Raw genomic sequence first — 27,874 nt, 5'->3', positions numbered from 1 at the left:
AAATGTTCATCCATTCTGCAGAGAAACATAATGATATTCCAAGAGTCTCAAGAACACACCTTAAACCACTATTGACCTGACCTGTCCACATCCTCTACTCAAAACGGTTTCCCTTTCTCATCCTCCTTATTATTTCCATATTTTCGCTTCCTCTAATGTACCCATTTTAGGGCAATGAAACTGCTTCATTAGTTATTCATGATAACGAGATTTTCCTAGCCAAATTGCCAACGGTACACAACGAAGAATATCGTAGTGTGTATCGGGCGTATTCGACGAGGAACACAAGGTATTTAATTTTGCTAGTTTTAATGTTCTATTGAGCTTCGGATGCAACACGTTGATTTCAATTATGAACAAAAACACTTTTATGGAATTGATATATATTCCATTTTCCCCATATATGTCGTTTGTTTTATGTTGTTGAATCCTGCAGACCATGTAATTGTTTGTTTTTCGGATATAAAAAACCACAACAATGAAATAAAGTTCCTATTATCTCTTCATATAAACAGTTTATAAATTACGTTATTGCAAGAAATCTGATTGTTGCATTATTTTGTTGAAGCATATACGGAATGTAAATATCTGTGGAACGGGTTGGAGCGGGCTGATATTTTATGAATATAAACATCTTCGTAATAAAGTTTTTTTATCGGTTTATACTGTGGAAACTTGCATTCTCTTAATCAGCCATCCAGTAATTCGAGTAAATACCAACACTCACGTCAAATAAGCAAGCCGGAAATGTTTTGCTACGATTGGTTGTGATACGACTTTTAATGTTCCTGAAGACCTTGTCCTGCCTTGCTGAAGGTAGCAAAGATTTATCCAAGAATGAGAAATGTGTGTTTTTCAAAATTTACCTGAAATGAAAAGACTTATTTTCAGATTTTTTTTAAATAATTGGGTTCTTTTTCAGTTATTACATTGTCTTTTAAAAATGTTATGTCCTTTGCGGATACTAATATATACTACTAATAATCATTTACAACTGCATCGTAAATTAACGCGCTTTGAAAACGGATCATATTCACCCCTATAAGGTATCCTATTGCCTAATATTCAATAAACAAACGAACGCGTTGATCTTTACTTTAGGATAATAAAAATGTTTTATCAAAGTAATAAAAATAGTTTTTGAACAATTTTACTTATACCGTTTTAAATATTACAGTCATCAAATTTGTTTACAAAGTGTCAGGTGTACATTTTTTAAATATAAGCAAACACGAACGGTTTGAAAGCTTAACACACAACATATAACTCACACACTTGAACAAATATTAAGGTGTGTTTTCAGTTTCGTAGGAGCTTCGTTAGTAGCAGACTTAAAATTGAACTGAAACGTTGTATACCTATAAAGTATGTGGGTTGATCCAATACAGCCATTAAACAGGGGTCAGGGCACTCTTCAAGCTTCTCATCAGAGAGACGACCTTAGTCATGCGATGTTCATCTTTCAGCTCTTACAGAAAGGCATGATCTTCACTGCTCTCGTGGTCGGCGTCATCTGTTGCGGTCACCTAGTTTTTGTTCGCAGAAAGTACTGCCGAAATACTACGACGCTGTTAGCAGTGGTGCTCCCCGGATTTTTCCATCTGATCGCATGCGTGAAAGTGCTAATAATTGCTGAGAAGAACACTGTAATACGCGGAAAAGAGGGGACTCCAAGCGTCGGCTTGTGCTTGGACTATTTGATGACAGCGGTTTGTGCAAACACAGTGGTTATCGTGGTTATCATTCATAATATTTTTGTTAAGAATTTTAAATGGTCGGTGTCTTCTTGTCTAGCATACGCAGGAATACTTAGTTGCATCATCACAGGAAGTTTTTTCGTCATCAATAGAGTGCCGCAATACAGTTCACTTCAAGTTGCACAACATTCTCCTGTGACACTTGGGACTCCCGGGAATCAGCATATTGAGGTATTCCTGTCCGTGTGTCAGAAAAATGTTTACGAGGAGAGATGGGCTATTCTGGCCGAATATTTGCTCATATACATCCCCGTCATCGTCACAGTTTTAGCTGCTCTCTGCATGAACAAGACAAAACAGACAGGTATGATAATTTGTTTAAATAATATTTGCAAATATAATAATGACAGTTTTTGTGCTACATGGCGATAAATTTTAACTACTGAACAAATACGTAAATAAAAATGACAATAAAAACGTTCCCTTTTGCCTAAATGTAGGATGTGTATTTCCGTTTATAGGCGGAGCATTGACATTTTACCGCATAGCATCGACCTTTAAGGAAATAAATCACATTATAACTGATAAAAACCCTTACGTTCATTAAATGTACTGGCAATTAGATACTACAACCTAATATTTTAATATGCATATATGTATGCAAAACGAAAAAAAGATCGTCAGGCTAAGGTATGAAGTAAATGCATTTATTTAAATCGACGTTGAATATTCCAGTATAAATCAAATGCAACATGATTCATGAGGCCAAGTATGAAATATACTAAATAAGTATATTATTGGGTACACGTAGATATCTGAAGGAAGTATAATGGAAGTAATATCCAGGCGTAGAAAATCACCCAAGGTACTCATCAAATAAGCTTTTGTTCCGGGAGGGACGTTAAATGGGGTTAACATTCAGTCTGTGCACCTTGCCCCTTATCCTTAAACACTCATATAAAAACCTACAATGATAATCTCACCGGGGCCGATGGATAGGTCAGTGCCGTCGAAAAATAAACGTTCATTCCTCAAACGTGTCTGAAAGAGTGATTAAATAAGTTCAAAACAACCTTCATACATTACGCCACCCACAGAAGCCCTAACACCTTTGATTTTGGTTTAAACAATATTTATTTCGATATAATATTTACAATTAGTTTAGTTTAACAAATTTGAGCATAATCAACGTTAACAAAGACCAGATATGTAATGCATATAAACAACGAATATGTTAATTATGCACAAAACAATAGTGTAAACAGAATTGAGAAGAAAGCCTTAAGGCTATACTATGTCTCGCTTCTGTAGGTTATTTACGCTGCTTAGGCTAGTGCGCAGGTTGCGTTGACTCGAATAAATATAATATTATAGTCGTATTGTGTAAACTATGGTATGTAAAACAAGTTGTTTTAGTCTGAAATCATTTAGTTAGAAGGAGGAAAAGATAACGATAGAATAAAAGGAAGCTGAACGAGAGAGGTGGTACAGGCACTGATCAGATCGGGATTGGGATAAGGTTTGTTATAATGTGTACTCAAAAACGTTTAGATTGGCGTATATAGTTCTGGACGCTATCAAAGATAAGTTTGTTCTTTTGATATGAGGCTTCCTTCGACCCAAAGAGTAACAGCTGAAGAGACAATTGCCCAACGGTGGATAACTGAACAATCAGATGATTTCTTTGGACGCTATATAATGGACAGGTGAAGAAAAAGTGAAAGGTGTCCTCAATTTCACCGCATTGACAATTAGGACTGTTTACAATATTTTTTGAGAATAGATGTTCATTAAGATTGCTACAGTGCATACGTAACCTCGCGTGATTGACACAGGATTTGCGGTTAACTTCGTAGTAGAAGTCAGGAACTTTTTTGTGTTCTTATTAAGTTTGTATTTGAAAGAAGGTACGGATGGCGATGAACGAATTTCTTCCGGGAGTGCGTTCCATGCGGATATAGTTGATGGCAGAAATGTACTCGTCAACAACTGTGATTTGCATGAAATGCTCCGAAGGTTATACGAAGTAGTATCACCAACTCTTGTTGGAATTAATGAAGTTAGATATACTGGTGCAAGGGAGTGAAACATCTTGTAAAATAGGATAAGTTTATGTTTACGTCGCCTTTCTTTGATAGGTTTGATTCCAGTTTCAACATAAAGATTGGTTAGAGATACTAGTCGAGTTGCACCCGATATAATTCTGGCCGCCTCATGTTGTACTTTTTCAAAGTCATCCTCATCAGCTTGAGTCAGATTATTCCAGACAACATCGACATATTCCAACAAAGGCCTAATAAATGTGAAATACAGAACCTCAAGCGATTTACGATCAATAACGTAATTGAATGATCGCATGAAGTGAATTCGCTGCCAAGCCTTCTGTTTAATGGATTGAATATGATCGTGCCAGGAGCATGTGTTAGAAAGAGTGACGCCCAAGTGTTTATGAGTTGTAACTTCGGATAATTGGGTATTATTCATGAATATTGAGGGGTGCACTTGCCTATTAGACTTCCTAGTGAAAAGCAGCGATTTAGTTTTCGCAGGATTAAATGTAACAAGCCATCTGTCAGCCCACATATGAATTTTTTTCTAACACTTTCTTTCAATCTCAGACTCAATTAAATATACCAAACAGGCCACTTCCTTCCTCCATTGAAACTGATAATCCAAAACTACAAGACTTTGTTATTTCACTTCAAGACGTAATTGATTCAATAATGGTTCTTAAAACAGGCAAAGCAACTGGACCAGACTTTATAAATAGCTTTGTGCTGAGGGAGGTAGCAATTGAAATTTCTTACCCACTTCGTGACCTTTTTAATACCTCACTTCGGCTTGGTAAAGTACCATGTAAGTGGAAGCTAGCTCATGTCTGTGCTATTTATAAGAAGTCTGACCCCCAAGATGTTGGATATTATCGTCCTATTTCCCTATTAAGTGTTGCCAGTAAGGTTCTTGAAAGAAGTTTGCATAAGTATATGTTCAATTTCTTGCGTCAAAACGACTATCTAACACCATTTCAGTCTTGTTTTGTTCCTAAAGACTCCACTGTCAACCAGCTTGTATCGATCTATCATTCTTTTTGCCTCGCTCTAGATGAAGGTAAAGAAGTAAGAGCAGTATTTTGTGGTATTTCGAAAGCTTTTGATCGAGTATGGCATGTCTGTCTAATCCATAAACTTCGTGAACGTGGCATTACCGGTTCTTTATTGTTATGGCTTTGTGATTGTCTCAGCGAACGTAAACAACGTGTTGTTCATTCTGGTTCTATGTCTGATACGGTTACAATATCAGCTGGAGTCCCTCAAGGCTCCATTATTTGGCCTCTGCTCTTTCTTATCTACATTAATGACATTGTCTGCGATATACAATCACGTATACGGCTATTCGCAGATGATACAACCTTGCACTTAATAGTCGAAGACCCCATGCTTGCCGCGCAGCAACTTACTGATGACCTTTTATTTTGAATAATAAACATCTGGCTGTGTAAGACTTAACAAAATATAACTAATCGTTCCACTTAGCCTTATACCCTCATGCCGCAGGCACAACGCCGGAAGGAGACACAATGCAATCTACGTCAGTCCCCAATGATGCGGTTATCTGTTCAAAATAGTGACTGAAAGTCTTCGAATCAACAAGTTCTCCCGTTGTTGAGGCATAAAGGCGCTTAGATTAATCTATCTTGATAAATAGTAGGTGTTAACTACTAAATACTAAATACACCGGTCATGTAACTGAGTCAACTAATCATCACACCATTTTGCGTGACACCGTCACAAATTGCTGGATCTCGAAATAATAAATGTATTACTGAATGGTTTTCTTTTTTCCAGATGTCACCATTACAGAGTTAAAGATTATTTCAAACAGAGAGTGCAATGTTATTGGGTGTAGCTGCAATTGTGTTAAATTGAACTCAGTTATGATTGCCGTTCTTTCGTATTTTACTCTAGTCTTACTCATTGTAAATCCAGGATACATTCTGTATGCGGCCGCAACTTCGGGTTTTTTCTTGGACATTTGGCCAAGTGTGTTACAGATAGTATTTTATACTTCTTTTTGCTCAGATTATATTAGAAAAGTCCTTTTATAATCACGCTTTTGATATAATGAGGTGAAATCGAACGGCAATTGTGACTGTTAACACACGAAGAAACATCTAATGCAGGTTCAATTAGCTATTATTTTTTGTGGACAGGTTTGTTTGGGATGTGTTGTATAAAAGAAATAAAAGTCATTGTTAATATTAAACAAAACTGAAATATAATGCTCACATATTTTGTAACTGCTATTGTGACTATGCCTCGTGCTCATTTAAAAGGTATGTGATGGTAATAATAATATCAAAATGAACAATATTTAAATGTGGATGTTTACATGTATCAAAACCATGTACGTTAAGTAACAGGTCAATCATAAGTTTTGACGAATATGTCATATGACGAAAGTCTCATATACGGCAGCGAATTGGTATCTTTCAGTTTAATTATTCTTTCGGATAGTTCAGAATACGTAGCGAATTCTGATTTTGGTCATGTCACATGGTGTTTAGGCGTTTAAAGACAAGAGCCGATTGGGACAAAAAGACAAGGAAAAAATTATATTGTGCAAAACTTAGAACATATAGACAGATGGCATGACTCGTTCCAATTACAATCATGATGAGAGGAACAATGACATTGGCGAAAATGTATACTCCGCTGATTACTACAATCGTTACGATTGATAAGATGGTGTATAATTACAGTCCGAATTCGAGAGAAGATTGTATTGTGGTGTTCTTGTTTTTGGCAAATAAGTAGGGCTTGTCCCTTTCTACTGTACTCAGGCAATGAATCGCGAACATAGCGAAATATTTTTTTTATTAAGTTTGCTTTTTATTAATACATACTAGACTTCTATACCCACGTACATGTTTTAATCATATACAACGGTTAGTGCTATATAAGAACATTGCACCGCCGATTACGACTTCGTATCGCACAGATCTATTCCCGTACAAAGCATGACTTTGCGGAAATTGATCGTATATAAAGTAATCCACTTCTCTGACCGGGATCTTCCTTCACATTGGATTTTCAATCTTGATGTTAAAATCGGATTTAATTACATTTATATATTGCTATCGTTATAAACTTATTTGGAAACTAACAATAAATAAAAAAGGATAAATTTGCGTGTTGTAGGAAACGAATAAAATACTATAACGTGTATTGTCTTAAAGTTTATAAATTCCGGTGTGGCAAGTTATTCTTTTATACATACATTTAATGTTATCTCTATGTTCAACTTATGTTATTCTTTCTTACTTTAAATCATAACATTCATCAACTTTATTATGCAGTATTTCTATTGAATTTAGCAGCACAAACTGTATATCAAAAATTCAAAGCATTTTATATACATTACTTAGCATGCCATTTTCTGTTCTAATGAAGAAGTTATCTCTTATTCATTGACATACTTATTCATAATATGTTTTTATTTGCCATTATGTCATATAACACATGTATTGTAATATTATGTAACATTACAGTTAAATAATTATATCTTTTAACAATACAATATATGAGGGGATTCAAAACCACGTTAGACTTCCTCAAACCTGACTGTACTTCCATATAACATTGAAAATAATATTGCATACACATAGTTTTCACGAAATGATGAGCAAACTTCTATCGTAGTTGTACGGACATTTATAAACGGCAATGTGAATAATCATCCTTCGTACCATTTGGCTAATTCTTATGTGATAAATTACAGAAACAAGCTCAGTAGCAAAACGTTTACACATAAACTCGGTTTAATGGCACTGGGTAAACCCCCAAGACAAAGTCCACACAAAAAAAATAACAGCACAAAAATCCACAAACAGCACAGTGCAAAAATACTATATATAAAAACAAATAAAACTAAAAACTTGCAAAATCACTTAACAGATCATGATTTACATTTCACAGACATAAGATATATAATATTCAATACTCAATGTTAAAACAAATATAAGCAATACAATGTTTTTTTCTAAAACAAAATAGCAAGTTTGTCAATTCCTTTTCTGTTATCAATGCTTAGCAGATTAATATTCACATAAAAGATTCAAAACCATGTCACTTTCATGTTGTACATCTTTTATTTCGAATCTGTGTTTCTTTCATTGTTTTCAAAGTCATGCTTTAGTTTTTTTTTAAAATATTCCCATATGTATGTCAATTGCATTTGAGAATGAACATAGATTTTGAATGTCAATCTTAAAAACAAATACAAATTTTACGAGCAAGTCCGAATAAACTGTACTTTCCAATGTTTTTTTCACGCAAATACATACTAATAATAAATGTCATGGGTTCCCGTTCCGATAGAAAAATCCGACCCTCGGGCACCTGCGTTGCCTGGTAACGAGGCTTGCCTCGTTACCGGCTACGCAGCGTGCCCGAGGGTCGGATTTTTCTATCCGGAACGGATACACATGCTAGATATTTTTTTCTAGCATACCTTAATTATTTTTTTTTGTGAAGAAACTGCATAAAAAAGCTCATTTTTATACATTTCACCAAAAGCGCGTGCGATAATGTTTACTGACGTCATGACGCGCAGAAACTTTTATTTACTGTCAACGTCAATAAGTTCCTTCGATATCAAGTCTTTGAAGGGTTATTTCGTTTTGTTGTGAAGATATATTTTTGCAAAGTTAATGTTTATGAAACTCATCTATTGGAATCTCATAATAATGATTACTTCAAGTATATAATAAAAGAAATAAAAAGTATTACGTCACAGCGCGTGACTCATCTGGCATGGGGGGATACCAGATGGGATTTTCCAGCACGGCTGACGTCACCGGAAATGCCTATCCGGTGTGCTAGAATAATTTTTCTCAGGCATTCTCAAACAGATCAACATGTATTTTATTTCACCGTGTAAACATTTTTTTCAATTCTGTTCAAAAGTTATACCCATCTTTATTAATTTCCAATATACACACTCTACTTAGTTAAAGGTGAGCTGAACAACGGTATAAAATACTACATTGACATTCGTAGTTTAAATAATATATATGTGGATATTGAACGTGGCATTCGTTGTCTGTTAGTTCAATTACTCAGGCAGTTGGTGCCTAAACTATTACATCTGATAATAACCGTCCAATAACACCGCTTATTTGTTGGAAAGTTATACCTTAGCTAATGAACTTTGAAATGGGTTGAACAATATGATAGAACAAGTATGTTTAAAAAAAAAATCCGAAAGTAGTATATATGTTTGTAAACAATTGCTTATCCGTATTTTTCATTCAAAACAGTCGTTTTAAAGAAATGAATCTGTAAAATATGAGGAAAATGAAATGTATTATTATATTTGGTGACAATACAAACAATCGATTACATTTGATGAATGTGATGTGTCGGGGTATGTTAACATTTTTTTTAAAATACATTTAACGACTGTAGCAACGTTTATGAGAATTCTGGAATTGATCTCTTTGGTCTATTAATAATTCTTTAGATTTAGTTAATGATTTTGAAAGAAGGCGATATAAGGTCTCAGTGCTTAATACTCATTACTTTTCAACGCTTTATATATCTATTCCAGAATATCTAGTTACAAACAAATTGACTCCTCTTATCGAAAAAACTAGGGAGAAAACTACTTATATGGCAGTTAATGATATAAAAGCTTTTTTTCTTACAATGATCGCTCAGATAAATATATCTATTGAACATGTACAGATGTCATTGAAGTATTAAATTTTGTACTGAATATTTCGTTTCTAAAATTCGGTAAATGTATATGTAAGCAAATAATAGACATTCCAATGGGTGCCAACTATGCACCTTTACTTGCATACCTCTTTTCATACTGCTATGAAACAAAAATTTATTCAATAAAAGGCCTCCAACCCTTAATTCATGTTACAATGCAAATCAAATATAACAAAAGAAATATATGTAACTAAATATGTAACTAAATAAGAGTTGTGTCTCTTGGATAGCAAAGTTAAGTTTTATATAGTTTACATGAGTTTATGAACGTTAAGAGCAGCGTATTTAATATGGGTAACATTTTCCGATGCCATCAGATTATAGAAATGAGCTATGTCAGTATATCCACGATAACAAGAAATATTTTTTCGGGATGTCATTAAATCTTGAACACTTTAAGAATACATGATATTCATCTTAAATAACATGTATGTCTTTGTCCAATAAACAATAAAAACAGAAGCGAGCATTTCTATCAATACTAAACAATCGACCAATTTCCATATTGAGCTTGTGACTAGAGGTTCTAAATCTAGCCAATTATTTTCATACTGGAAACTGTAAACTGATATAAAGGTATCTTTTAACATTCAATAAAGACTTTAAGCATTTATAAGTATCACAACGTGATGAATTATTTACATCATCAAGCTATGTTTGTGTACAACAATCAGCCATTCTTATTTTAAAATGATACATAAATATATATATACCTCCAAAATCCTAGGTAATCCAAGCATACCAAAAGCCATATGTTAACAATATTTCTTTGATATAAGTTGCCCAAGTAACCTCCCATAATAATCTAGATGTTTTATTATAATATGTGCATTTCTAGGGAATCTATTTTTAGGCTAAGCAATACTTGGCACCAATATTTTACGCATTTTGAGACATAAATAGTGAACATTAGTTATCTACCACCCATTCCTTGAGACCCCAAATTTCTGAGCCAAATACCAATATCGGGGACCATTGTATCAAAAAGTTTTAATTATCATTATGGCTAAACATACCAAATGAAAACTGATATTTTTTAATTTAAAAAATAGCTTTCCTTGCCTTAGCTGCTTATATAGATTTCGCTGCAGACCAGGATAATGATAGAGTAAACAATAAACCCACATATTTGTACATCGATATAATTCTGACGATGTTACCATTAAGTGTCCAATTTTCAAAATGGCGTAATGGGCCTCCGTTTCTACATACAATAATATAATATAAGTGTGAATAAATGTTTAAAATATCTAAGTCTGGAGATTTTGCCCTTATAGATATATTGACGATTTTCTAAGTTAGGTTAATCCGGTCTTTACAGATAATATTATATCGCTATACCCTTTACAACTGCAACTTAATAAATCGAATACATCCAAATTAAAAGCATCTTATTTAGATCTGCAACTCGAAGTAAGGGACGATATATTGAATATCAATTTTTATGATAAACGTGATGATTTTGATTTTAATATAATTGATTACCTTGTTTAGATAGAGATGTTCATTTTTTTTATTGCACAGGTGATAAGATTCGCTAGAATATGTACAGTTGTCAAAAGCTCTCACAATAAACTTATGACGGAAAAACATCTAAAACAGGGTTTCAGATGGCATAAATTAAGAAAATTGTTAGCAACATCCATGACATTGTGAAGTATGGCTACAAGCCATCTGAGTGATTTATTCCTAACATTTTTTCATCCTTAGAGCTAACCTGAAATTGACATTGCCACACATACAATATTTGTCATAAATACCTGAAAATGTCTAAGTTTTACTTAAAAAAAATCAATATCAATATTATAAATACATCTTTTTAAATTTGTATGTAATCATCAACATTCCCTTCTTTGAATCATTTCTCATCTCACGAAAACATAACAGGCCATATCACCCACCTCTCTTTATGAACAACGTCCCAATACAGGAAGTCGAAAATCATAAGCACCTTGGAATCACATTATCATCGAAATTAAACTGGAATGAACACATTACACCATTAAATGCAGGCATTGTAACGTACCAATATCATGAGGCATTTCAAGTTGACATTCGATCGAAAATCCTTGAAAATTATTTACGAACATTTCCACAATCTCTGAGTATTGTAAGTGACTACACCAACCCCCTTCCTTCTCCCCTCTTTCCTATCATTACAATCCCCCCCCCACCATCGTGTATGTCTCAATCCTCTTTTGTTAGAAATTATATTTCTTTAATAATAGCATCCTACCATAAAATGTCGTTTATCTCATATTGTACCAGTTATTTTTGTATATTCTTTCACTTCGTACCAACAGTAGTGTATCAAAAAATTCTTGATTTTTTTTCAATTATTTGTACCATATCTCTAACAATAACAAGAGGCCCAAAAGGGCATATGCTCTACTGGCATGGCTCGTGTGGTCATTTTCAATCCAGATCATGTACGTTTGATTAATAGGCAACAAATATATAGTTCACTTATAGTGTTTCGGTTAGCTGAAAACGCTGCACGTTCAACATCTGAGGACAGGAAGTGTTGTAAGAAGATTAGTTGCATGAACTATTTCAATATGTGTCAAGTAAAGGTAATCTGAGGGTAAAAAATAATTGCTTTCAAAACTGTACTCATCGTCAAAATTTCATTTCTGTAGCTTTAAAAATAAAAAGTTGGTCAAAGGTCAATGTCAAGGACATCCGAGGACAACATCCTTGTGTGCAAAACTGTTCACATGGTCAAAATTTCATTACTGTAGCTTTAAAAGTTAATAAGTAAGTCAAAAGGGGTGGGGCCAGCTTTTGCCCAAGGGGCATTATTTTAAATGTTTTCAATTGCATCATATGATGCTCCACAAAAAATATCAAAGGTATTGGCTTGTGATTTGAAACAAGAAGAGTTTGAAAATATTTCTTAAATAAGTCTCTAGGAAAATAATGACACACAGGACAGTGCCAGTATTGACCAAAGGGGCATAATTTGAAAAAACTTGGTAGTGGACCACTAAATAAAGCCTTGTTCAAAATAGCAAGGATTTGCATAGTGGTTTAAGACAAAAAGGTTTTTAACATTTCCCAATTTAAGGGGGGGGGGGAGTCCGTTCCTTACAAAGAAAAGAGAACTCTTCCCTGGACCTCCCCCAACGTCGCAGATGTCGTTTGCATTTGCCGCACTGGTCCCTTGCGGGACAATCTCCGTGGTGGGGGAAGTAATGACCACAGGGGCATAATTTGAATAAATCTTCACAAGGCATGCATGGGCAGATCTGGCTTGTTTTCAAAAGGAACCAGGGTCTAATGGATATCTAAATACTGTACAAGTTTCATCGAGATACAATCAAAACTGAAGACTGTATCATGTTCACAAGCAATTGTTTACAGACGAACTGATTTTTTAATACTTCCAGGGCCCATAATCTAGGCATGCATGGTCAGTTTTCGTAAGGAACCGAGCTCTAATGGATATTTAAATACTGTACAAGTTTCATCGAGATAGAATTAAAACTGAAGACTGTATCGTGTTCACAAACTAGTGTTTACACAATAGCATTTTTTATACTATCAAGGGCCATAATCTAGGAATGCATGGGCGGATCTGGCTTGTTTTCGAAAGGAACCAAGCTCTAATGGATATTTAGATACTGTACACGTTTCATCGAGATAAAATCAAAACTGAAGACTCTATCGTGTTCACAAGCAATTGTTTACAGACGCACGGACACATGGATGCACATACTACGTACACATAACCATCGCATAAGCTCTTCTGGCCTTTGGCCAATAGAGCTAAAAAGAAGAGAGACTTAGTAAAACCAAGTATGGTCAATATTTATGCGAAAAACTACTGAAACAAGTTCAGTAGCAAAAAGTTTATAAACATAAACCCGGTTTCTCAATTCTGTGTTTACTCACTGTTTATGCATTTCATTACTCCTTATTGTGTATGTATATAATGCATTTCTGTAGCTCAAATGCTTATTTACTTTGTTCCATGTTTTCTGCAATAAATGCTGGGTAGACAAAATTGAGGAAAACTTTCTTAAAATTTGTTAATGGTCATTATAATATTATATCAAAGTACAATAGTAGTCTTAAATGGCTGATTGCTAAAAATATTGCTCATCCCAATTTTAAGGTGATGTTTTAAAGAACATTCGTAAAATTAATGTGTTTCCAGCAGGTAGTTGGGCAAATAAACTCAATGAATTGCTTGGATTTTATTTAAGGCGTGGACACAAAGTGTCACGTAATGCTACCGTTCAGTTAACTTGTTGGAAGTCTTTAAGTTATTAAACAACAACCGTTCGAATTTCAGTTCTTTATTGTTCCACGTTCTTTCTAAATATAATAATAAGTTCTAAATACAGCATGACATTTAAGGTAATCCCGCATCCTAACTGCCGTCCATTAAGGACCCAAGGCCGCTTTCCTTGCCTTGCCTAACCCCTCTCTTTGTACATCCAAAATCATCTCTCTTATACTAATTTGTGGTCTAAATATGACAGCTTTACAACCCAAGGAATACACGTTTTTGTAATTAACATGACCATTTTGTACATTTGTACCAGGTCGGCTGTCAACCACTTTCATATTCAAATGACAATCAAATATGCCCTACATTACTAAACATACAGTATGTAGACACATATCCATTCAAATAAATCTTAATTATATCTTAAATATAACGTATTACGTCACAAAAGGCAACACTTTGAAGAGTACTTGCCTTCTAGTTTCTGAAGATGAACTCCTGAAACATAATATAGGGTTGAATATAGCATCCTTACATAATTAAGCTTTCAGTCCTTTGATTTTATGAATATTTTGCAAATTCATGTTATCTTTAAAACCTTCTTTAGCTGACTCGGAGTGTTTTGGCATGTGACGTCATTTTCTTCAAATATTTTACATAAGTAATCATTTGGAAGAAAATATTAGCTAATATATGTCGCTTTCATTTTAATAATGTTTTCTTTTTCTGTTCCCAGTTTTAGCACAATGATGCTTTTTATTATGAAACTATTTTCACAAAGTTTTATAAGGCAGACTGTGTGTGATGCTCATAGTTTTAAACAATGACTGAATCGTATCTCTGAAAAATATCTGCATTAGGTGCTCTGAATTGTATTCCTCCGTCTGCAGATAGAGTTGGGATATCTAATCATTGAAGTACTTGGGTTTACCTATAAGCTTATTATTATTTGTTTTATTATTAAGTTTCCTCAAGTTAATGCATACTTTGAAAAAGATTTACCTTTTACGCTTTTTCTTTATTTAGGATTGTTAGGATAAAAGTGAGGTGTGTGCACGTAAACTGGTTAAACACCCCAGTAAATTTACATTTTACTGACCGTACCTAACAATCTTTGATAAACATTCCTAGTTGTTTATATATAGTAGGTATCCACTGTGCTGTTTGTGGAGTTTTGTGCTGTTCTTCCATGTTTCTTGTTTGTGAATTTTTGTTTTTTGTGTTCTACGTCTTTGGTGTTTACCAGGTGCCATTAAACCGGCTTTATGTTTAAACGTTTTGCTACTGAGCTTGTTTCTGTAGTTTTTCAATTAAGTATATATAATATATTTATTCAGAATTAGAAAAGCAGATTAGAAAACACTAAATGATGAGACAACTTAACCTTTTTATTTAAAGTGACACTCTTATTCAAAATCAATACATAATCATGTATAACAAACTTAAATTTTGAGTGATAAACCTTTAACTACTTACTAAATAATGCATTTATGAAAAATATCAATTACTGAAAACAAGATTAAAACCATGTATTTGATGGTAGAAAGCGCAAAAATATTAAATGATTGGTGATATTAAAATATTTACTGTAGTCTACTATAGTCTCCTAAGGTAGAAATACCGTGTTTTATGCACATTTATTTCAAATTAGACTTGGTATCCTTCATAAGAACCATTATTTACGACATTTATTCATTCTTGTTGGTATATTTAAACACTATTATTAATTATGGTAAATCTTACTGAGAGCAAGGTTGCATCTTTGACATGTTACTGTGTGTAATAATCTGTTTTGAAAACAAAACATTTTTTTTTTTAAATCTTCAAAACATTTGCCGTTATTTTTTGTTTTTCATGTTAATAATAATGAATATATTCCAAGGTTTCAGTGTTCAATTTACAAAATCAGTAGAGACCCATCCTATACTGATACGCCAAAATCGTATTGCAAATAACTACTTTAGAACCTTGAGTTAATTTGAAAAAGCAAAACGTAACAGCAAATACATATGCATACAAGAGTTGTGCGTTTTAGTCCAGATTCGAACAATGATACGGAAATAGGTAAATGTGTTAGATAGATCCACATTTGTATTCACTTGATATAGTATCATACATCATGGCAAATCGAAACCTTAATAGAATAGACGGATAGACAACTATCATATACTTAATTCATATTTGTTATGTTTAATTTGACAGGTTTGCGAGCGATTTTTTCTATAAGCAGTGCAATTGCTATCTGCTACTATATATATTTGAACCATATCGTGGAATTCGGCGATCAGGTCAAGGAGGCAAAAGAAGAAGAACATTTGGTCTTGAATAGCACAAATGTTAAACTTACAATTCTTTGGTGGAATCAGCCGATATGGGTTGTACCATATGAAACAAAATGTATTAACTGTATTACTTCAACGAACAGAAACATTTTCGATAAAAGTGCTGCAGTGGTGTTTTCCTTAGCGGATGGTCACATGGGTACAAAACCACCAATAGAAAACATTATGAGAAACCAAAATCAAATCTGGGTAGCCTTTTCATTAGAGACAAATGTACAAAACTCGTGGATCAGAGATTACAAAAACAAACATTGGAAAGATGTGTTCAATTGGACATGGAACTATAGACCTTCTGCAGATATATTTATGCCGTATGGAAGGGTATCAGAAAGATTAAAGCTATTGTCAAAAAACTACTCCATGATATTTCAAAGGAAAAACAAATTTGCAGCATGGGCCGTGAGTCATTGCAATGCACACAGTTTAAGAGACAAATTTGTGAATAACATGAATATGCGTTTGCAAAACCACAGTATCGACATATTTGGAAAATGTGGACCTATAAACGTTTCACAGAGTAAACTCCCTACTTTATTAAGCAATGATTATAAGTTTTATTTAGCGTTTGAAAATGCTTTTTGTGATGATTATGTTACAGAAAAGATATACTCCCACTTCAACACTGACATTATTTGTGTGGTTCGCGGAAAAGCAAATTATACCAATATATTTCCAAAAGGCTCGTTCATCAACACCAGGGACTTCAGAAACACAAGCGATTTAGTTAATTATTTGGTTGAAGTGTCGGAAAATGAAACCTTGTATTCGAACTTCTTAATACAGAAAGACAACTTTCAAGCTTGGCACGATGGCAAGGAGCAATTTAAGCAGTCAATATGTAATATTTGCCGAAAATTGAATGATCCCTATCTTAAACGAAAGACAATTTATGACGCAGAAGAGGAACTTGGACAGTGCATCAAACCAAATGATGTTTAGTTCAATCGAGTGTTTCATTCTGATCGAACAGGTCACACTCCAATCAAATGCATTCCTTCTTGTTTTTAGCATGAACATGTTTATACATGTAAATCATATTTTGGTCTCGATGTAGATACGAAAAATGATCAAATTCATGTCATTTTTCGCCTTTTTGTGATTGATTAAAACATCTCATCTCGGCTATTAAGACCCTTCTTATTTATCATCGAAAGTAGTCGTGTTGCACAATATGGGCGTTTATTTAAGTGTCTACACACGTACTACGTGTACGGGATGAATGAATATACGGACCTCGTACATGCAACGTGCACTTGATTAATATACAGACCCGTACATGCAGCGTGTATGGAATGGAAATACGGACCCGTGCATGCAACGTGTACGGGATTTGAATACGGACACCGTACACGCATGGATGTACGAACCTTCACGTACACGTAAGGTTTACGGATGAATGTACGGACCTTAAACGGAATGGACTTAGGTAGGGTTTGACCGTGTTAGACACGGGTGATAAGAATTAACAAATACATGCTGTTTTTTTATAAAACATTATTTATAGACATATGAAAAACTAATAATTACTTTTAAGTCATAAGATTTAAAAATAGCATGCTTGGGTAATCAATGTTAAATGTCATTCTAAATCTGCCTTAACATCATTTCATTGTGGCATTTGCTCAAACAAAATGTTTTATGTTTAAAATTCCACTGTCTTGTCACACAACAATTTATACAGACTGTTAAAACAAAAATCAAGAAAACATTACACATGTAACATGAGTTCCATTCTGCGAGTTCTTGCCTTCAGGCATTATGTCAAATTGCGCACGGACATCAGGTCACTGAAAAAGAAATAATGCAAACACAATAAGCTTATGTCTTACAGATATTTGAAATGCAGATTTGATAAAATACAGCAATATGGCAAAGTCATCACCATGAAGTTAGAAAACCCCGTGATAGAAAAAACATTAGAAAATGTGACACAACCTATATATGTCTAAGTCTAGACTTGTTAACAAATGCACTCACAAAGCTTTAAAAACTGTAATCTTTCTTAGCAATTAAGATCCGTTTACTGTGATATTTGTGCTTGAATTAAAGGAATTTATACAAAAAAAAATCTGAGACAAAAATATTTTTTGTCAAAACGGTCAATCTGTGAGAGTGCAGCTCTAAACAATTCAACCAGTCCATTCCCAGATGCGATGATACTACATATATATAAATCTTTATACATGACATTTCTGAGAAATGTTGTCAATGTATGCCAAGTAATATTAAACCTAAAAAAAAACAAAACATAGCTTGTAATAATTAACAAAGGCAAACTTATTTATTTATTTTGTTTCCCCTCAAAATGGTAACAGCGAGCCGAAAATTGTCTAATGTCAAAATGTCAAACCTTTAAGATTGCCATCTTTATTGTGATGTGCATTTTTTCTACCTAAAAAATATTTTTAAGCTCAAAATGTTGTACCTTTATTTAAATAACAAACCCACATTTCATCAGAATTTAAGTTTGTCCGGGCGTTCAATGGCTCACGATCGAATTATAAATACCAACGAACTGTTCACTGACATAACACCTAACTAATAATCGAAGTCCCATCAAAAATAAATAACAATTAATTAATTATATCTTATGATATGCTAGCTGGTAGTTTTACCTCATTATTGTTGGGTATTCTTCATTGTTGCTATTTGGCATCTAATGACACTGATAATATTGATTGTTGCGCTTTCTGCATGCCGCTGTGGCGATTGGATATTGATTATATGCTGTTGATTGGTAAAATGACCAGCGGCTAAATATTGGCTGAAACTTACGCATTTCGTGAAAATTGAAACTCAATATTAAAATTGTTTTATTTACTAATATTAATATTTGATTCTGAGACAAAACTTCAATAAGTATAAGTTGTCAAACTTAGAGAGTGCAACTTAGGGCAATATTATTGCAACTCCCTCATACCAATTTGTGGGTAAGGTTTAACGGCTATCAATCAAAATAAAATTAATAATGGGTAACAAACTGTGCAAAAGGAAGCTAACAATTAGAGCAGTTTAAAATAAATTGAGGAATAGAAGCAGATCTAGTTTGCTGCTTTTTAAATTTTGATTTAATTGTTAGGCTGTTGTTTAACCGCAAAAATGAACAATAAGTTTCAATTCAGAACCTTCAATAACATGCAAACTTATAATTAATGATAATTGTTCTTGATTTTTAATAAATAATCAGTCTCGTTTCTTTAAAAACAGATGCCACTTATTTAAGATATGATCTCGGAGCGGATTTTATCAGCATTTTTTTAAAACAGTTGTCACAATTGTTAAAATACAATAAATAGTGAGATAAAATGCTTGCTATTAATATATTTATTTATTATTTCAATTTATATATAGTTCGGTCATAAAATTTCCCGCAGTCTGTCGAATTAATTAATAAGTTTTAGAATTTGCGTGTTTTGGTTGTGTTTCGTATAGTTTTATGACCCACTGGCCATGTGGTTTTTCAAAGCAAATGATCATGTCACTAATTAACATGACGCGGCTGTCAGTCAAACTAGCCGGCCAATACCAATAATTTGATGTTATTTCAAACAAAGTGTTTCGAAAAATAATTCATGAATCATGTTTTAAAAAGCAATATTATATAGATATATACAGGTATCTTAATATATATGTATGTCAGGCATTTTATTTTGTTGGCAAACTTTCAAGTGTACTTTTTTGTAAGAAATATTAAGTTAGTCATATGTCATGTTTGTAATAATAGCACCATTTCATTATATACACAGGATTATCTAAACTTAGAATTTCATCAATATAACTAAAAGTGCTATTGAATTTATGAACAAGAGCAAGATATCCAGACTAAGATAATTTCAACATATATTCACTTTCATAGCAGTATAAAAACAGGTCTGCAAGTAAAGGTGCATAATTGGGACCCATTAGAATGCCAAGTGTTTGATTATATCAACATTTACCGAATTTTAGAAAAGAATTATTTAGTACAAAATTAAAACTTCAACGACATCTGTGAATGTCCAATAGATATATTCATCTGAGCGAGCATTAGGAAAAAAAGCTTTATTAACATTAACTGCAATATAAGTAGTTTTCTCCCTAGCAAAATATTTTTTTGATAAGAGGAGTCAATTTGATTGTAACTAAAGATTGTGGAATAGATGTATAGAACGTTGACAGTCATAAGTATTAAACACTGAGACCTAGGCCGTATACTTTCAAAATCATTAACTAAATCTAAAGAATTCTTGATAGACCAAAAGAGATTACTTCCAGATTTCTCATAAACTTAGCTACAGTATTTTTTCACATAAAACTTAAATGCAGTTAAGCAGGATGTTAGTAAAATTGAAACTTGTTCAGTAGAACAAAAAATGGAATTAACAATAAATCGTGATTTATACAGAATTTTATGCATTTTAGGTAACCATTGTATTGTAGGAATGTTTTCATGATCATCATTCAACAGAAATAGACATTAAGCATTAGAATCAATATGATTTTTAATAACACTTTCATTATCGAATTGGCTATGAATGTAAGTTCTTGAAGGTTGTAACTCTTCAATTATAGTACTAACATAATTTAAACGTCAAACTATTATTACATTATCAGCTGGTACAAATACAAGTTTTTTATGTAGAGTTTTGATATCCATGATCAGGTTTTGCGTTAACAAAATAGACTTTGAGGGAGGGCCAATGGCTTATTGTTAAAAAACTCTATTTTCTTATCTATTAGGTACAATATTTTATTCATCCACTGCATTAAGGCATTAAAATCGACTGCTTCTCTTTTACACCAGCTTTTACAATATTTGGATCAAGTGTCTGTCAATTCTAATTTACATGTATGGAAATAAATCTTAGATGCTATCGGGTATTTAGGACCTCTGTTTAGCAGTTTTCTAAGGAGATTGTTTTTAATAAAAGTAAAATCTCCTGTAACAATATGGGTCGTAGTGGACAAGACAATATCCACATGGCGCAGCTCATTTATTTATTTCGTTGATGGATTGTTTAGAATGTGTCAGTTTTAATTGGACAAAATGTTTTAATCGCCATTTTACAGAATGCCAGCCAGCCGTTGAAATTCTTTACATTGCTGAGGAGGACAGTCCTGCCAACATAACAGTTTGTTCAATAATAGGTACAATACTTGTCTCGTTTGCATTTTTGATTGCTCCAGGACAATATTTTTAACAATCACTTAACATTATCACCCACTTCCAGATTATTAATCATATATAATGATAACTCTTTTCTTCACAATTGTTGCTAAGTATATAACGTTTAAATTAACAATTAAATGGAAATTATGCTCTTTAAACTTAGAACCATTATTAACTGTCAGATGGTTTTGGTAAATAAACTGGTCTCGATGTACTTCTCGTGAGATAATGACTATTTGCATATACTACTATTGTAAATTCAATGGAACATCGTCTTGTTTGTATGGTAAAATGGCCAGTGAAATAAAATAATATTTTACTGTTGCATATCCATGAAATATCCTTTGGTTTTTGGTTGAAAAGATGTATGATAATCCTGTAAGTAGATAACAGGATTCTTGATCATTAGCCATTCACATGGTATCTTTATAGGATAGAACAGTTAATGAAAATCATTGCAATAAATTATGACATTATAGTCCAGTCAGATCGTTACCAATCCAAAATGTCCGACAAAATCCAAATGGCCGCCGTATATGTTTTTACATTTTAATTATTCATCAAAATAATATATCAATACAATTTCAGACCAGTTGAGTTATTCTCAATACATGAATTAATCTTTATCAAAATGAATCATTTCGAGTAATTTATTTGGATTAAAATAAACAAGTTATCTCCCCTTGCTTAAATTTTGCCTTTTGCAGACAAATGTTTGTTCAGAACATTTAGAGAGATAATGCATAATTTTCTGGTAATTCAAATGAATGTATGCCTGAAACTTACAAATGTTTCATTAGTTTAATATGTAAGCTATGATATTTACCAAAATGCTGAAATAGTAATAAAACGAGCACAAATTGATAAAAAAGAATGCTACATGGTTTTGAGACAACATAGACTGTTTGGTCAACGTTTATATTTAATGTACTAAGAAATTGATCAATGATTATCATTGTATAGTGATAACATTACATGAAACATATTGTTTTTTTTTGTTAAACCATCATTAAAGGATATATTTTCTAAATTTGGTTAGAACTAGCTTTATAATTTTTAAATGACATACAGTATTTAGAAATTCTATCTTTTGATTTTTCAACATGAACCCAAAATATAAAGACTAACTTTTGTGAAGTGCTACATCATGTAGACTTGTTTTCGTCTAGTTTACAAATACTTACACAAGAAACATGGCTGAATTGTAGTCCATATGTTTTAAAGCTTCGGACAATGGCCAAACCAATTAATTCGATGTATTTTGTGCCAAAGCAACACTTCTGAAGGGCTTACTAGTCCAACTACTTTACAGTCGAACAATAACATTGGCTTTATATCATTGGTAGAAGATTTGAAGAGGTTTGCTGATATGAAATGCCTTCCAATGTCAATTGATATAAGCTTGTTAGATGACGGTGAAGGCATGCCAGAAACCCATCTAAAACATAAGGCTAAATGGCACAAACTGGGCGTTTCTTGTCAGGGAACCAGAGAAAAGTAGGAGATCTCAAAACAGAAAGTGTTTCTACGTCCTTTCTGTTTTTGTCTATCACACTGAGGTTTGGAATTACTGTCATGCTGTTTGTGGACTCAATGCGTAAAGGTAGTTTGGCGTTGTGCAAGGAAGCTCTCGTGTTGCTTGACCAACGTTTTTTGCTCTTGACCATCCAAATAATGCTTGTTGGCTGCCCTTGCACATATGTAACATGGTTGTCCTTGAACCGAAAATCTAGATGTTGCCACCCAGTTTGCACAAGGCAAGTTTGTTGTTCACAAACCTCAACGATCATTCTCGACAATTGCACTTGACCGTGCACATGAACAAACTAATAAACTTATCAAAGGTAATGGTGGAGCTGTAGGGCTCACTGAAAATGCCGATCAGCTGCTGTGCTGGAAGGTTTCTGGTCGTTAACTAGAAAGAGATGTGCAAGAATATCAATCCTCCATCAATCAATTAAAACAAGAGCAAAGTAAAGGTCCTGATATTCGCCACCATGAACGACAGAGCTTTGCAACACATGTTCTTTCATTGAAAGATACCATTGCATTGCAAGCCCATTAAATGACCACTGTTGAGATCTTCTGGTCTTAGATAGTAGGAATATTGTAGATTCAAGAGTTGCTGAAACTGTGAGGGACATCGAACAGGTTGCAAAGGGCCAGTACAACTCATTTGTAGTTTAGCGGTTATAAGAGAGTGACACGCTGCTGGGTAGTTCTATTAAACAAAACAAATTTCCTCTTTTCAGTAACTCAAACAAACTCCCAAACAGGTATCAAAAGAAAAGCAGCAGATTGGTATCTTAAACAGGATTGTTCCATCTTTTTCTAAACTGTATGTTTCATGTCAAGTACGAGACAGACCCCTTGAAGAATTCATTGCTCATTAGAACTCTACCTTCCCTCCTTCTTTGTCACAATTTTGGAAGCCTCAGATTTGGTAGACTTGGTTCTGATCTGGTATTTTGCCTAGAGCATCATTCACAACCCATTCTTAAATAACCTCCTGTGAATGCATTAGTGGAACTTAGACTGAGCAGTCATAGTCAAAATGCTGGAACCAACAGGCTGTAAAACATTCCAAAACTATTCCAAGAAGGGTTTTACCCATATAAACGCCCCCAGCTTTCAGATGTCGAAATGTTGGATGTTGTCTCGGATGTATATGATCCTGACAGTTTGAAGTCTGGTACAAGGTTGCACAGAGGAAAGGGGGTCATACGAAGGGTATACAAAAATACCAGGTAGTTGGGATTCATTTTTGAGGGTAAATGAAAAAACACTAAACTATTTAAGTACCTGAAAGAGCATATAATAAATGTGGATCATGACTAATAACTACATGTGACCAACATGTTGATTGCTCTCCAAAATATGACTGTAAGAACCCCGCTCCTTGTAGCCATAAAGAAGCCGATGTCAAAATGATGGTTCATATATCAGATATTGCAGATCAAGGCCTGAAGAAGATTATGATACGGACTGTTGATACCGATGTATTGTTTCTGGCTGTAGCAATTTATCCCCAAATTGCAGTTAATGAGTTGTATGTAACTTTTCGGGCTGGCAAAAACCTAAGGTATATAGCTATTCGTTCTATTTTGGGATCTCCATGTGAGTCAAAGGCCAAGGCTCTACCATTTTTTCATGCATTGACAGGCTGTGACCAGAAAACTGCCTTTTGAAGTCGAGGTAAGAAAACCGCTTGGGAAACTTGGAATAGTTTCGATGCTGTCTCAACTTCATTCCTAGCTCTTTCTGCCCCCTTCTGTCAGTTCAGCTCTAGAGGAAATGCCTACAATAGAACGTGATTTGTACTTATGTATGACAGAACGTGCTTTGAAACTGATGTAAATGGTGCTCGAAAATACCCTTCACTCAAAAGGGTAGATCTATTGAATCTATTCCACCTCTTCTGCGTCGCTATTGGAACACGCAAAAAGTGCGATTTTCCAAGCCGGACATATTTGGGGACAGGCTAATGTACCAAAGCCCAGTAGATTGGGTGGGCTAGAGAAATCTCAAAATGGGAATTTTTGTGGTCTTCACTTTCACAGGCATCTGTCTCTTGTCAGGAACTGCTTAATTGTGGTTGTAATCCTGAAAAAGGTTGTGCTGGCAGATGTAAATGCACCAAAGCTGAAATGCAAACTTAATTAAACAATATTAAATGTGCATTGATCATGTCTTACGAAAAGGACAAGTGCACATATAATACATTATTTGATTAAAATGTGAACATGTGTCTTATTTTGTGTTATTTGTTACTTCAAAATTTAAGTGTTATAACTTTTAATCAATTTATATTTTAACAGTTTGAATAAATCAATAATTGATAATGTTCATAACATAAAGTTCCAAAACATGATACATTAATATGCCATTCAATCACAACACAGATCCGTCGGACATCGATTTTTGTTCGTTTCTATGAAAATAATACGTATAACTTAAGTTAGATTATATCCATATATATTTTTATCGTTTTATTTCATCATTACCTTAGAAACAACAAAGCATATAAAAATGACGTCTTATATGTGTTAAAAGCTTTTGTTTATCTAAATTTTTAACAATTTTTTTAAATTTGCCTTAATTCAGGCGGTCATTTTTAAAAATGGCCGCTATTTTGAAAGTTACAAGATGGGTCTAGATCTCAAATTGTTTGTAACTTAGTTCTTCATATTTGTGCCAAGTTTGGTGCTTTTCCCATTTTCTGAAGCGTTTTGGTGTTTTCAATGACGATATGACTGGACTATTAGTGATGCCTTTCTTGTTTAAATTAATTTTTGCATTTTAAGGTAAAGGACAGATCGATGATTTCCTGGATATGGACGAGTCCCACTTCCTGCAGGGATTAAGCAGTATTGAAAACAAGAACAAAACTTTTTAATGAACACAAAACACCTTCATTAGAAAGCACAGAAGAAGAAAGCAGCAATGACGATAATTGAAGTGATTGGAGGTGATGTGCAAAAGTGCAACATGTTTGCGACGCAAACCAAACTACTAAGACTCTTTGAACTTTAAACCTATGTTCGCACGACGTGAAGACATATTTATGAATTGAATCAGTCCAATATTTGTTAGAGGGGGAAAGGATTCTTAAAAATCTCGTGATGCAAACAAGTCATCATTTTCAAGACAATAAAGAATTATAACTATTTAAACGAAACATACTTAGGAAGAACTTTTTATACATACTTATTCACACAAGTTAAGAAAAATCTGGACTCAGTTTGATCTGTACCTAGCAAGCAATAATGTGCAAATAAAGTAACTTTATTATTCAGATAAATTTAGTCTAATGACTTGATTAACAAGTAACTTTGGACCAAGCAATAATGTACTCAATAGGCACGGGCCTTCCTTGACAAAATTCAAATCAGGAAAGAAAAATTATGGAACACAAATATCTAGCGGTGGCAATTACGTGAACATGTTCCACGATCTCGTTAACAGCATGTTCACGTAATTGCCATCACTAGATATTTGTGTTTCATATTTTTTTTAGAATACAAAAATGAATTTAAACAAGAAAGGCATCTCCAATGTCATAATTTATTGAAATGATTTACATTAACTGTTCTATCCTATTAAGATAATATGTGAATGGCTAATGATCAAGACTCCTGTTATCTACTTACAGGATTATCATACTTTTTTCAACCATGAACCAAAGGATATATCATGGATATGAAACAGTAAAATATCATTTTATTTCACTGATAAATCTCGATATATCACTAGAGTCGTACACTGCGGGATCATAATAAAGTCATTTAACCATACAAACAAGACGATGTTATATTGAATGTACAATAGTAGTAATATGCAAATAGTTTTTATCTCGCAAAAAGTACATCAAGACCAATTCATTTACCAGTAGCATCTGACAGTTCATAATGGTTCAGAGTTAAAAGAACATAATTTCCATTTTATTATTAGTTCAAACATTATATATTTAACAACAATTGTGAATAAGGGGTTATCATTATATAAGATTATATAATCTGGCAGTAGGTGATAATGTTAAGTGATAGTTGAAAATATTGTCCTGGATTTTTTACTATATGTTCAATAGATGGCAGGTATAATAATTTTAATAATCTCAAACTGTGCACACAAAATTCTGTTAGCAATCAAAAATGCAAACGAGACAAGTTTTTTTACCTGTTATTGAACGAACTGTTATGTTGGCAGGACTGTCCTCCTCAGCAATGTAAAGAATGGCAACGACTGGCTGGCACTCTGTAAAAGGGCGATTAAAACATTCAGTTCAATTAAAACTGACCCATTCTAAACAATCCATCAACAAGATATATAAACGAGCAGCGTCATGTGGAAATGTGTCTTGGGAGCTTAACATCATTCCATGTAATGATGTCATAAAGATAAGCAAAAGTCAAAACTTACTATGCAGTAAAAGTTCTAACTTTAACGGTAAAAATATCTTTTTTTGAGAAAATAAATCATAGTGATCTCTTTTATGTAATGTTTCTAATGTTAGTATTGTACACATCTATGTGACATGTATAAATAATAAACAGGAATTTTCTGTTCATAAAGTCTGCAAACAACATGTAAAAAAATGAGGAGTTGTGTACACACTAATTCCTCCTTATATACTGTGTAACTAAAAAAATCCATAATTCTAGTAAATTCCTAGAATTTCCTTACTTTTCTGGCTGTTCAAAAATGAATGAGGAGTTGGAAACAAGCAGGGCCATAAAACTTTTGCTATTTTAAACTGTACCGCAACAGCAATTTAAAGACAGTGATACTCATTGATGGAATAGGCCCTTAGACAGTTACAATTTCTGAGAAATGGAGATCAGACTAAATTCTCCAGAGATAATTTCTAGATTTACATGAATTAAAGAACATTTTACAGTATTTGTGTCATACTTGTTCCTCATCCCTGATTTGGTCCCTTCACACCACATTAAATGTGACTTTGAAAGCTTTATGATAGACAAAAATGCATTTCCAAATTTGAATCATGAAAAAAAATGCAAACGTTATGGAAATTGAACTATTTTTTAGCTTACAATTGTAAAAATCATTACTATCAAATTGGTGATAAATTAAAAAAAAAAACCTAATAAGACACTGTTTACTATCTCAGCTGTATTCCCCTTTTTAATACTTAATCTGTCCACAAGGCCTCT

General features: G+C 33.4%; 1 protein-coding gene across 4 annotated transcripts; it reads left to right on the top strand.

Moving 5' to 3' along the window:
* Nucleotides 1–1,064: 1,064 nt before the first annotated feature.
* On the top strand, nt 1,065–26,174 carry LOC128243103 (alpha-(1,3)-fucosyltransferase fut-5-like). Of its 4 annotated transcripts, XM_052960636.1 has the most exons (3): nt 1,065–2,061; nt 21,101–21,178; nt 25,505–26,174. In XM_052960636.1, the coding sequence occupies exons 1-3, from the start codon at nt 1,368–1,370 to the stop codon at nt 25,594–25,596; spliced, it is 864 nt and encodes a 287-aa protein (XP_052816596.1). In that variant the 5' UTR covers nt 1,065–1,367; the 3' UTR covers nt 25,597–26,174. The 4 variants fall into 4 exon arrangements, with proteins under 4 accessions (XP_052816596.1, XP_052816597.1, XP_052816594.1 ...); XM_052960637.1 differs by lacking the exon at nt 21,101–21,178 and having other exon boundaries at nt 25,505–26,169; XM_052960634.1 differs by lacking the exons at nt 21,101–21,178; nt 25,505–26,174 and adding an exon at nt 15,912–17,221.
* The last annotated feature ends 1,700 nt before the right edge of the window (nt 26,175–27,874 follow it).

Source organism: Mya arenaria, chromosome 8 (assembly GCF_026914265.1).
Source record: "Mya arenaria isolate MELC-2E11 chromosome 8, ASM2691426v1".
Classification (NCBI taxonomy): Eukaryota; Metazoa; Mollusca; class Bivalvia; order Myida; family Myidae; genus Mya; species Mya arenaria.
Note: the sequence above shows the minus strand (reverse complement) of the source record. Positions and strands in the feature narration are given on the sequence as shown.